At 37.4% G+C, this 13134-nt stretch overlaps 1 protein-coding gene across 8 annotated transcripts in view; it reads right to left on the bottom strand.

Annotated features, from left to right (window-relative positions):
• The window catches only part of PARD3 (par-3 family cell polarity regulator), a gene marked incomplete at both ends in the record, with an annotated part of 466908 nt that overhangs the window by 112880 nt on the left and 340894 nt on the right, over positions 1–13134 (bottom strand). For 5 of the 8 annotated variants that reach the window (XM_080611294.1, XM_080611292.1, XM_080611290.1 and 2 more), the window contains one exon: positions 5775–5885. The exons of the other annotated variants lie outside the window; for them this stretch is intronic. In XM_080611294.1, coding sequence (XP_080467420.1) covers positions 5775–5885 — 111 coding nt within the window. The remainder of the gene's footprint in view (positions 1–5774; positions 5886–13134) is intronic. 8 annotated transcript variants of the gene reach the window in all.

Raw genomic sequence — 13134 nt, forward strand, 5'->3', positions numbered from 1 at the left:
GCCCCCTACTCCATCTGATGCTTTTAACAGTTCCAGATGGCCTTTACTACAGGATGACCTCCCCTCTATTCTTTTATTATGACCTTTGGGTCACAAATTATCTATAGGATGCTGCTGTCATTCTGTAAGACTCTGCTGTACTCTTTCATCTAAAGAATAAAGATGCTTAACATTAAAACTCATCTTTCTTAGGCTGACCTTCCAACTGATGGTCAAAACAGACAGTTATTCCAATCAATGTCATTGCTGGAGAAAATCTGTTTCATTTTCTTGCAACACTGACATTAAGAAACTAAGGCATGGCTTTAAATCAGATCGCTTTTGCAATTCTACTTGGCTAGAAAGCATAACATTATACTCATTCAAAATACCAAAAATACTGCTGTAACAGTTGTGATGAGTTACATTGATTAGAAGGATGTGGTAGGTTTGTTTTCTGTAAGTTACTGATGTGGTTTTCATGTAAACTTCATTGATAGGAGGCAATAAAACTTTATGTAGCTTTATTAATTATTTGTCTTTCTTTATCATCATAAATGGAATATGCAGAACTTGCATAACAAAATATAATAAATAGACCCAATGTACTAAATAAAGTAATAAGGTTAATTTCTTTCCTGCTGTCAGTAAATTCATGTTAGCAGTCTCTCGTCAGCTTGACATCAATTAATGATTTTAATTCCAGACTCTTGTCACAGTACTCACCACCCTTTCGTCTAATTAAAATGGATGATGCATGATGAAGGGAAAACACAAGACTTCTGTTCTTGTTGTAACATTTCTATTCATTAGTATACTTTTACAACAAAGAGCTTGTGGCTTTAAGGGTACTAGACAAAGATGAAGAGAAGTTTATTGTATGTTGGAGATGAAGACCCTTATACCCTTAGGAAACACAGAATACAGGAAGCATTTTATGGAATGACTGAATCCTTCATGGGAAAAAAAAAAAATATCAGTGTTATTTTAGCTACTAATGAACAGACAGAATGTTTCACTCTAAATTTGGAAAAAAATCATTACCTGAAAAACACCCACTGAAATCGTAGCCTTGTTTACATTCACACAAAAAATTCTGTCAGCCTATCAATTGATCTCCAAAAGTAAGAGCAAATCTGCCAATATCAAGACAAATGCCTCATCCACCTCTCCCAGATGGCACCTCTGCAAGACCCAGATCCTCTGTCACCTCTCTCACTCTGCAGAGCTGCAGCAGCATTGCCTCCTCCCTCCAATCACTAACAGCAACTCCCCAGTCCCCATTAGGAACAGAGATTTCCCATTGCTGATGGCAGGGCATTAAGATGCACTCTGCCCTGAAGAGTCCTGCCAAGGTGTCCAGCCTGGCACTCCATGGCAGGGAACTCTGCAACCCTGCCCAGGGAGCTCCTCTAGCAGCCCTATGACACCCCAACGCCAGCACTGGTGACATCTGCACAGACGCTTATACCAGTAACAGTGGAATGATGTAAACTGAATTCCCTTTGTAGCCTAAAAGAAAAAAAGGTTTTGTTTTCCAAAACAGAAAGTGGGGACACTAGCCAAGCTGTAGCTTTCTCTTCCTATGATAACTACATATATATACATGGGAAGCATGGTATTGCTTTGCTATGCATTAATTGTCCTCCAACAAGTATAGGAGACACTGGAATTATACTGCTGCTTTTTCAGAGCAGAGGAAGCCCCTGCCTCCAAGAGCCTCCATCTGACCACTCCATCATCATCTGTCACAGTGCTTCCAACACTTTTATTCCATTTCCAAAGTTTTCTCCTTATCTCCTCAAGACTGATCCTCACAACACAGGTGTTTAAGCACCTGATTTTGCACCAATTTCAGTGAAAGTTGATTAGATTACAATAAATAAGATTAAAGCACTTTTATGTTAACCCAGAGATTGAACATTAGTTAAGCCCTCAAACAAGCGTATTAACCAAACAGAGAAAATATCCTGTAGAACTTTGGTGAGGAGGAAGTGCCTCTACAGGCAGATTAAAGCATAAGCACTATTCACTTATAGTTGGGATCGCATCCTCTGAATCATGAGATTTCATTAGAATTGCAGTTTTCATCTTTTAAGCATTATCTAGCAGTGAACCACACTGGAAACAGCTGAATTTCTTGAAAACTACACAAAGAAGTATGTTTATTTAATTCCTCTGTAATCTACTACCCAGGTAGAAAGAGTAAAGTTGTTTGGGTTTGCTTGAGGAAGTCAGTTCAAGGCTGAAGACAGCATGGCAAAGAGAGGCTCCAAGTTAGCACATATATAAACCAGCTGTGACCTGGCAATAGGCTAGAGCTAACTGAATTCAGGTCGTACTTGACTTTCTTGAGACTGCAGTACAATCGCTTTCTTAGGAGACACAAGGCCAAGTTCAGACAAATTATTGCTTAGTTTTGCCTTAAGGTTTTGATTGGTGCCATTGCTGGGGAGAAGCACGCTTTCTATCAGCACATCAGACCCCATCTGGGTTTTCAGATCAGTGCTTGGCAGATACCCAAGCATAATGCAAGCAGACATTTTTTTCTGGAGTAAACCAGTGTTGAAGAATAGTGACATGTGGACAACGTCCTATGGCCTTAGATGAACTGTTAATCCATCATTTGGAGAATTTACAAATAGCAAGCATTTCGCAGAAATTTTGGTAAGATTGGTGGGTGGTCTCCTCAGATGACTCTCCTGATTATTCCAGTTTTCTATTTATTTCATTGATAACTGTCTGTATTTTCAACTAGGTATTTTAATTTTCTGTTCAAAATTACTTTTTGTTAGTAAATATGTACCATACACAGCTTAAGAGATATGCTCCTTAATAAGAAATTATTATTAATAATATATTTCTAAAAGGCAATTTTATTCATTTTAATCATGGTAAATTGAAGAACATTAATTTTCTTATTTGTTTCGTAATCAATATGAAAACTACTTTTAAGATTTTAAATAAAATACTATTGTAAGCACAATACTATTAAAATTATCAAGTCAAAGCATAATAATTCCATAAAATTGTGGGCATGATTGATTTTTTAATGGACTGTTCGGTTGTTCTCTGAACCCCTAAGGATTTTTTTCTCCTAGCCTCTCATACACAGTAAATTCATTAAATCCAACCTATTTCCCCAAAGTATTGCATCATTATAGAGGTATATAGCATCAAATACCAAGTAAAATAGAGCAAGTGAATTCTACTTCTAAAAAGATTGAGGAAGAAAAACCCACAGAAAACAAAGTTAAAATAGCAGCCGTTATGAATCAACACTGACAGTAATATTTTACTCATGTCCTAGTAAGCATTTTGAGGGATTGTTCAGTTAATTTGCAAGAGTACTCATCATTAGTAGCATGTTTCTAACATCATTCTTTTACAGTACCAAAAGGAAACTCTTTGCAATCTAACTACAAAAATATTTAGTCTCTATGGACCAAATCAACATCTGACTGTTTTTTTTCAGAAACGTAAGTAAGCACCTCACACATTTGGTTGCTATTTTATTGTCTTTTATTAGTTGTACATGCCACTACCCCAAAGAACTTGCATTCTTTTATAGACATAACACAAAGGAAAGCAAATACACAGTTAGGGAAAGAGGAGGAGGAGGACCCATGTGACGGTAACATCAAGGTGTTATGAAGTTCTGGCACATGCATTTTCTGCAGTTTCACTGGACACATAAAATTGTTTTTTATGACACATGAGGGTAAGATTCCAGGAAAGATTCAAATTGGTTAGCAGAACTTGATGGACAGGGATTAGGAATTTTCTCCATGCATTGGGGGCTGTACAAATAATGTCATGGTTCTACCTGGGTACCCAGCGTGACTATTGCAACCTCTCTTACATCATCACATGGACAGTCTATACTCTCACCATTCTTACTGAGAGAGACAGAGAGACACAGAGAGACAAAGAGAGAATGGAGAAAGAGAAAACATTACTAACTCAAATCTGAAGTCTTTCTTCTTTGAATAAATGTATGTGGCTGATTTTCTGGGGACATAAGGTTACTAAGAAACCCTCAGTGCTGGGCAAGCTTGGTTCAGCAGAGCATCTTAAGCCAGTGACTGGCATTGTGCACATGTAGCTGACCCTTCCCTGCCCTGAGCCAGCTGGAGTGACAGAGGCATCTTTCAATGGCTCTGCACCCCTGGCATGAGTTCATCCACAAAGTGGCTGGTCTGCCCGCGTGTAAAGGAAGTTGACTGCACAAACACCCTCATATACTAAGTCACTTATTTCCTTCAGTTCCAGTATTCCCCTTTATCATTTAACCTCTAAGAATATTACTTTTAAAAACAGGAACAAATTTAAATACCCTGCTTCACTTTTATTAGAAAAGAGAAAATAAAAAACAATCAGATAAGTAAAAAACAATCAGATAAGTAAAAAACAACCAAGCACTGTGATCCAGCCACTCTCTACTGTCAGAATGGATTAAAGACAGACATGAATAAATTTTTACAGCAATTTATGCTAGCTAAACAGTTAATTTTTCCCATAATGTAATCCAAACAGATGGTCACAAATGATAGTTTCTGCAGTTTAACAAGTTACTGTTGATCTTCATTAACTAATAAACACTAACAAATAAACTAGTAACTAATAATCTTCATTAACTAATAATAACCCTCCTTAACTGTAACATAATTCACTCAACCTTAAAAGAACTGAAAGGAAACCATTCTAGGTTTAACTGAGGACACTACACAAGAGTTACTGTGGCTCTGCTTTTCCAGTGAGCTGTTTGAGTGATGAAGCCATCACTTATAAACTTCTGTTCTTGACCGCAGAAGATCAAGGTGCAGAGATGATGGCTAAAGAGATCATTATGACTAACTAGTCACACCCTCTGTACAAGGACAACAAAATTGCCCTCCATAGTTCCTGCATCAATCCTCAATTTATGGCTGAGCCATAGCATAATTTTTAGATAAATCATTTGAATTCATATTTCACTTTCACTGCTAAATGTGTCTGAATCTATTTACCACTCAACATTCAAACTTTGAAACCCTTCAGTTTGTCCCCTTACTGAAGAGATGTCTACTAAAAGTGATCTTCTCTCCACACACATTCCCGAGCATCAGTTAATTTCTGACCTAAGCTTTCCAAAATTTTGATCAAATTGATATAAGAGATATTGATAAGAGAGTCTAGGTCCCAGATATCTAGGGCTGCAAGAGATAGAATGAAAAGTAGATTGGAAATATTGAGAAAATCATGTGACATATATTATATAGGGTTTTAATGTTAAGAGAAGCTGACAAGTAAAAATAGAGGTACTCACCACTCATTTTTACAATTAGCAGTTTAATATACATATCATTCCATAACAGACTGCATGACACATAAATAGACTGAACTCCAGTGACAAATATACTGGTAAGTGTAATTTTTAGGGTTTTTTTCTAAATATATAAATGAAAAAAAACTAGATATGCAAGACTTTCAAGAAAAATACAAAACATACTTCATTCTATATAAATATTTGTATTCTGAAAATCTCAATAAAATCAGTTATAGAATATATAGAGAAAACATTTCATTACTTCAGTCTCCTCAATAAGGAAAGGAAGTCTGGATCTGTAAAAGATGCTTAATTCAGCCAAAGAAGCTGTTTATACTAATGTTCAAAATAAATCTAGCTTTGTCTTGTTAAAGTATATAAACATATCAACATTTGGGAATTTTCATCAATGAAAATTGAACTTCAGTTATTTAATTTAAAAAAACAAACTCTCTCTATCAAGGTTTAAGCAAATACTGAAGTCTACCTCTCCTGTTCTTGCTTCATTCGTATTCTCTCCTCTTCTGAAGTAAGAGCTTCCTGCACTTTTATTTTACCAGTTTTTTCACTCTTGTCATCTTTGCGATGTTTGCCAAACCTGTTAATAACACACAAAAAAGAATCTAACTTGTGAAATGAACAAAACTGTATTTTTCTTTTCCTATGACAGAGTCCTCCAAGAAGGGTTGCTTGGAAACCAGGAAGGGTAAATGCAAAGACCTCAGAATCTCAATCTTTAACATCTTCTGGCTGCTTTGGGTTTATTTTGTGTAGGGTTTTTTTAATTATTTATTTATTTATATTTCACTTCTCTTAAAATTTTATAGAATTCTTCACATAAGAACAGAAAAAACCCCAAAACAATAGGATTACATTCCTTTTTTTTCTGCCAGCATTTTGGGGTCACTATTCTTAAATACAAAGCCAAACAATGTTTTAGAAGTTACTTAACACTGTCCCTGCCAAAGAACACAACTCAATTTTACATTAAGTAAAGGCTTCACATATGAACTGCAAGAGACATGGTGTTGTATGTCTGACATCTGCCCAGAGCACAGTACCACTCTCCCACCCCCACTCCGCAACAGCAGTTTCACCACACAGTGGACGCCATCCAAGAATGTAAATTTATTCTTTTTCAGAACCAGGTTCTTTAAAAACTTTATTACTCGTGACTCTTTTCTGCCCTGGGTGTTCCAGTGCAAAGAGGGTGAGTGGAAAAATGGAGCTGGCTGGGGTCTCCCAGACAGAGCAGGATCCTGCCAACCCGAAGTTTGCCCCTTTCACATCTCCTCTTCCCCTCTACCAGCTACATTTCAAGTATTTTAGGTTTCTTCCATATTTGTACATTCCACTGTTTTCTTTTAAAATTTCAGTTTGGCATTTCAGATACTCAGTTATTATTAGGACAGTATTGCGTGTGTTCTTTAGACATTTCAGGCCTATGATGAAAGGAATTACTTTTATATAGAGCAAACTAAACAAACACTTAAATATAGCCCTTAAATGCATCCACAGTTCCGATGACAATTTTCTATTTAAGGCAAAGGATCTATTAAACAGTATCTTATTGTAATACCTACCTATTAAATGTGGGATCATTTATCATACCAAAAGCAGCAAGAATTTTACTCTTTTTAATCAAGCACTCAGGTGATAGCAGACTGACAGTTGTGGCACTTCATGCTCAGGTTCACATCAAAAGGGAAATGAAAGCACTGAAACGTGCCAAGTCCAGCAATGGTGCAGATAGGACAACCCAAATGATCACAAACAGTAAATAAACCACAGAGTTCTTTAAACTTGCTTCTGACCCATGCACGTAAACTTTTAAAAATATTTAGAGTCCACTAGGCATTTATAATATTTTCCCATTTGTTCTTATTGATTCTAGTACAAGGCTATTGCGTGGGTTAAAGACATATCACACAGTAACCCTGCAGAATTATTAACTTCTGGCCACTCAATCAAAAGATATTATTATACTTCAAAACCATGTTTATAGCTCTTAGGACAACTGTTTAAAAACACAGCTACACAAAAAACCAGCATAGGAGCATGTACACAAACTTAAAAGTGTGTGGCTGTTCTCCACAGTTCCCAGATTGATGATTTCCAAAGTAATTCAGGCATCTGATAGCTAAAATTGTTCATTAATAACCATCTGAAAAGGGAGAGGCAGAGGACATGATAGGGTTAAGAAAAACACAATAGCACATAAAGTTAAGTCTCTAATTTTATAATTTGTTACACATAAAACTGACATACTTAAAATCAGTGACTAGAAACACCAGCATGTATCTTTTAAAACATCCAGCTATTTATTAGAGAGTAGTCAAAACCGTTATCAAAACATTTACATATATGCCATGAGAGATTCAAATCAAGTTCTGGATGCTGTATACCAGACAAGAGAATGGTTAATTTAAAATAGCCCTAAATCCTCTAGCCAAGAGAGGAGGTTTAGTAGAAAAACAGTGGAACTGAGCCATTTTACCCTGAAACACAGAGAGTGCCAGGGGTGGCAGAGGTCTGACTGATGGAACACTAAGAGCCGTGAGGAGACACATAACATATGTGGTACAGTAGCACAGCATCTCTGGGATGCCTGTGTTTGCTTCTGTCTCCTGTCCTTCCTTGACCCATTCAAAATGTCAGGCAAAGCAAAGGAACCAAATTCTGGAGTAGCCAGTTTATTTTTGGAAAAAAGAACTAGTGGTTAAAAGATCAGGGAAAAAAAAAATAGATTAAATTAAATGAGTACCTATTAGGTTTTGGCAGCAAAACAGAATTTCCACCACCATAAATCAATTCATTGCAAGTATGAACAGAAATATATTGAAATCAATACCTTAAAGAAAAAAAAAGTACACAGGAAATTTCTAATAATCCTTGTAAGCAATCTAGTAAATGCCTGGTCAGGCTGCATGATTGTGGGGAGAGTATTTCTAAAGTTAACATGTAATGCAAACCTAGCAAAAATAAATGGTTTGAATTTTCAGATTCAACCGCCCAAGTCCAGAACACACCACGCTCGTGCTGCATTTCAACACAGGCATTGGTAGGTTTACCACACAGACAGCGCTCGGAGCAGTAGGAGGGTTCAATTTGCTCTAACTCATGAGCAAGATGGGGCAACAACACTTCTTCTCCTTCAGGTTTTTCTTCTGATCGTTCCTTCTGCCCTCGGGGACCATTCTGATCAAGTCTCCAGAAGACATCTCTGGTCCTTCCCCAGGCATTTCAAAGGGTGGCCATACTGTTCCCACTCTGACCGGAGACTTTCCAGTGCCCATCTCCAACAAGCTCTGTGGTCATCCTGGCAGTGGACAGCCTGGCAGAATATGAACCACGGTGGTCTTGCAAAGTTGCCTTCTCTGGACTTTGTCACCCACAGAAGTGATATATCTGCCATAATCACCACTGCCTGCAACAAGTTCAGCAACATTAACTGCACCATCCCTACGCTTGAACCTAGAATAATCAGTGCTGTCCTCCCCCCTCCCTGATTGAGGCTTTGTGTTTTTAACACCATCATCTTCAAAATAGCATCTCCATGATACTCATAAGTCATGGAGCTGCAGAACAGTTTGGAAATATGCTGCCCTAAGGAAGTTTGGCTCTGAAGAAGTCTGCATACTTTTAGCAAGACCTCTGTACAAAAAAATATTTATGAAATCAAGATTTCTCTTTTCCACTGAGACTGCAAGTCTAACAGCATCTCTGTTAAGCTTCAGCTTACAATAGTAGAAGTGACAGACAAACAAAGGAAAAAACATTTTCCTGGCTCCATGAAGCACTTGAGAAAGATGTTAAAAAGAACTGCGATGGGGATATGTATGTACACACCCCTCACCCCCAACACCCCTTTTATTTCTGCAGGACCAGTCAACACTCTCCATTCAAAACATCAGACAAAGGTTTTGGTAGATTACTCTTGCTAACAATGAGTGTATTTGATATTTATTTTGATTAAAAGTTTTTGCTCCATGAAGTATGATTTATAGTCATAATGAAACCCAACAGCCCAAATCAGCATCATCTCCACCAAACTTATAACAGACATTTATAAATTATTGAACATTCATATTCAGGCCAAGCTTAACTACAGAGAGCAACATCCAGCAATACTAAGGTACACCATTAAAGCAAGCTGTTAACACTCCCTCAACTGTACTGCAATGACTACACTTGTGTCAAGCTATTCAAAATCACCAGCCCTTCTAATTTCCTCAGGTAGGTATTTCCTACTCTGCTTCATGAATACTAAATAAAACAGGACACTTAGAAATAAAAATAAGAGTATTCAGACCACTCAAATTCTAACAGTCTATGCAACATCCTTTTAAAATACCAAATGCACATCCCACAGCCAGTGGTAAAGCCCCCTCCCTGCTGCTGTTGAGTGCCCCTTGTGTAATTGTGTGAGTCAAAAGAAGCAAAGTGTGGGTCAGGTCCCCAGAATTACTCCCAGTATTTAAACCAGCCCAATTTGAATGCATTGGCCGACTGAAAAGATCTGGCTTACCTTTATAAAAGTTTCATGTTCTTAAATGTGCAAATAGCATAAACTTGCCCCATGAACATTGATGTGTGTGACACCTTCCCCACAGCCCACCAGAATTTGCATAATTGTAAAGCTTATTTCTTTACTGCTCAGGTACTCGAAGGGAAGACGGAATTGGGATGTATGTCCCATGCATGACCCATGGCAACTTTGGAATCTTGCTGCTTCCAATACCGTTTCTTCCACAATGCATACATTGAATGTTCTGGCACACCCACATAATAACTTCCCCTGCTGAAGTGACTGCTCATTTAATGATAACAACCTCAGGCTGGAAACTCCCAAAGTGCAATTGTTAACGATATTTCCCTTGTAAAATAGCAATCACCATCCATTTGTCTTGTGTCAGAGACTCTAGACTTTTGCAAGGACATGGCCTTGAGGATACTGCCAAGTGATTTGCTCCCAGCCCTTGCTGCTCATTTCACGGAGCTGTTCTCCACTGTGTGCAGCTGGTTAGCAAGTGCCTGAAGCACCTGGAAATTTTCAGGTATTTGTCTGAAACTGCGATGGTATCATTCTTGTTGCTGTGAAGCTGGCTGCTGGATACTTGTTGCAGTTCTTACAAATGCAAATGAAATGACAACTTTCCTTCTGAAGCGGACAAGAGAACTCCAGGGCTCAGGATCTGTGCACAGCAATGCTCCTTGCATTAGTGAAAAGGAAGGCAGCATTTTAAAACAAAGGTAAGGACTACTGTTGGAAATAAAAACCAAAGCAGCGCAGAAAAGGAGCATCTGTGACACTGACGTTCAGATAATCCTGGGAATCTAATTCCAAGCTCCTGTCATTTGCTAAGTTCAGTGCCAACAATTTGTGAGTTATAAAAGCCCTACCTAAATCAAGATACCAACGCACAGACACAAAGTACTGCATGATGTGCAGCAATATTACCTACACTATTGACTCATCAAGTTAACATTTTTATGATGAAAAAAAGTTCTAATGTTAAAGCTTGAGCTACCCCAGGCACCATGAAGCACCTGCAACACAGCAGCCACCACATACCCTAGACTCAGTTCTTAGAAACAGAGCAAAGAATATTGTTACTCATGGTGGAAAATAAAGAGCAAAAGGAAAATGCACATTTTCCTGCAAATCCCAAACAATGATAATAATAAAATTACCATCCTTTCACAAATATATTCTTTCACAGATATAGCTTAATACTTTTTTGAGGACACATACTGTGTGGTTATAGAATAATCTTCATGATAGTAACAACGTTTATAAATACAGGACCACTACCTCACATAATAGCTAGTTTATTCAGTACCAATCTCATCTAAACCCTGTTCTAAAAACTACAGCTAAGATGTAGTTTAACTCTATTTTCTAACTGCATAAACAAAAGTTTCAAGAAAAAGCTTCTATGACTAATTGAAATACAGGTTGTAAATTAAAAAACCCCTGTCTATCCAAGAGTGTGAGAAATTGATGAAAGATAGCAGCTGAAATCTTGTTCACTCTAATTGCCAAGATACTTCAGGGTTCTACTTAATTTATAGCTTCTTAATTGTCCTTTTACATTAAGGGTTAGAGAAAGTTTCAAGATAAGTGCAAATTCTCAGTCATATTCGTAGATCCACAGACTTAATCCTCAAATTCAGCCAACAGTAGCAATCACAGTAAGTTAAGAAATTGAAAAATGTAAGAGGACCATTCTTTAGAAGTATGATCTCTAGAACATAACAGCCAAATCACATCAGAGGAAAGGACCATCCTCAGACCCTGTGATACTAGTTTGTCCCATTATTTTTAATAAAAAGATGAGACCACAGACCTTTATGACCAAAGCTTGAACCTCAAATAGAAAATCCCATGAGCTCTGTATAATCTAATCAAACTAAAATGCATATCCAAAACTCTCTGTCAGTCCCTAGCTGGCTTACTTTCAAGCTTACTTGCTTGAATGACTGTCACCAACTAGGAGGTGGCCTAATCCAAAGCCTATCACACCCAACAGCGCAGCACTGACTAGCAAGAGCCTACAGTGGCTTCAGACTAATGCATCAGGGCAACTAAACAGTACAAAACTCAGCAGACAAGACAGTGTAGCAGAACATTTAAAGAACAAGCTCAAACTGCAAGATGATGCCATATATATACGTGAAATGTACATAAGATACACGTTGACAAAAAGAACATGTAAATGTTTTTGCATAAATACGTAAAACAAATGAAGAAAAGAGGATGTATAAATGATAGCAACAGAAGTTCCACATTTACAACTTATAACAAAAACAGCTCCAGTTTAAAAGAATTTATATCAGCATCCTTGATACAACAAAAATAATACATATAATCTGCTAAATGGATTTTACTCTGATGCGTTACTGATGAGATCATTGTCGTCTGCCAAATCATCCACATATTTCATTAGAATAAAGAGCTACAGAAGAAACATGCATTAGTTGATTAATGAAAAAACACAAAAATTGATTGAGACAGAAGTTTAGCAGCATTATGTTCCTTAATAGAAAAAAGACCATCATTAAAAATTAACAAATGGTAAGTGTCTTGAGCTATTCTATCAGCGCTTTCTGTCTTCAAGGCATGCTCCTTTCTCCATAGCAGCAAACAGTATTCACATACATACAACCTAACACTATTCAGAGGCTTTTGCAATTATTTCTGTAATCTTTTTCCCCCTGCTGTATCAGCAAAATCATAAGATTTATATTGCAAAAGACTACGGTGACACAAAACCATTCTCTTGCTAAAAAAACATTAATAAGCATAAACAAGGATTCAACTTAGCGCTCAAACAAAAAAACACCCTGGTTAGTGATGACTTGAGGATTTACAAGCCTGCCTCTCCAAACAGAATTCTGCAAGTGCTATTTTTAAAAATATGCTTGTAAGTGCAAACATTTACATATTTGCAATGGATTTCTAGAAACAGCCAGTTATCACATGTAATCAAAATATTAGATCAAATTCTACTTGTGAGGAGGGAGCGGAATGACTGCTGGAGTGATGCAGCAACAGCACTGTCCTTAGATGATACGGAAGCACTGATGTACAGGCAGCAGGAGCAAGGCATCTTGATGTAGGAACTTGTGGAAGTAGTTAAAATGGACATTTGTAACTTTTCACTTTCCACAAGTTTCCTTGACTATGTTAAAACTGACAAAGCAGCTGTTCTTCTGGTGCAATATTCAACAGAAGACCCCTGCCAGGTGGGTTCCTACAGAATGCTGCTGTCCCAAACCAAGAAAAGTGTATTACAAAAGGACATAGGCAACTCATGAAGAACACTTTTGAAAAGGTATGCTCG

The sequence above is a fragment of the Psittacula echo genome, assembly GCF_963264785.1.
Source record: "Psittacula echo genome assembly, chromosome: 2".
Classification (NCBI taxonomy): domain Eukaryota; kingdom Metazoa; phylum Chordata; class Aves; order Psittaciformes; family Psittacidae; genus Psittacula; species Psittacula echo.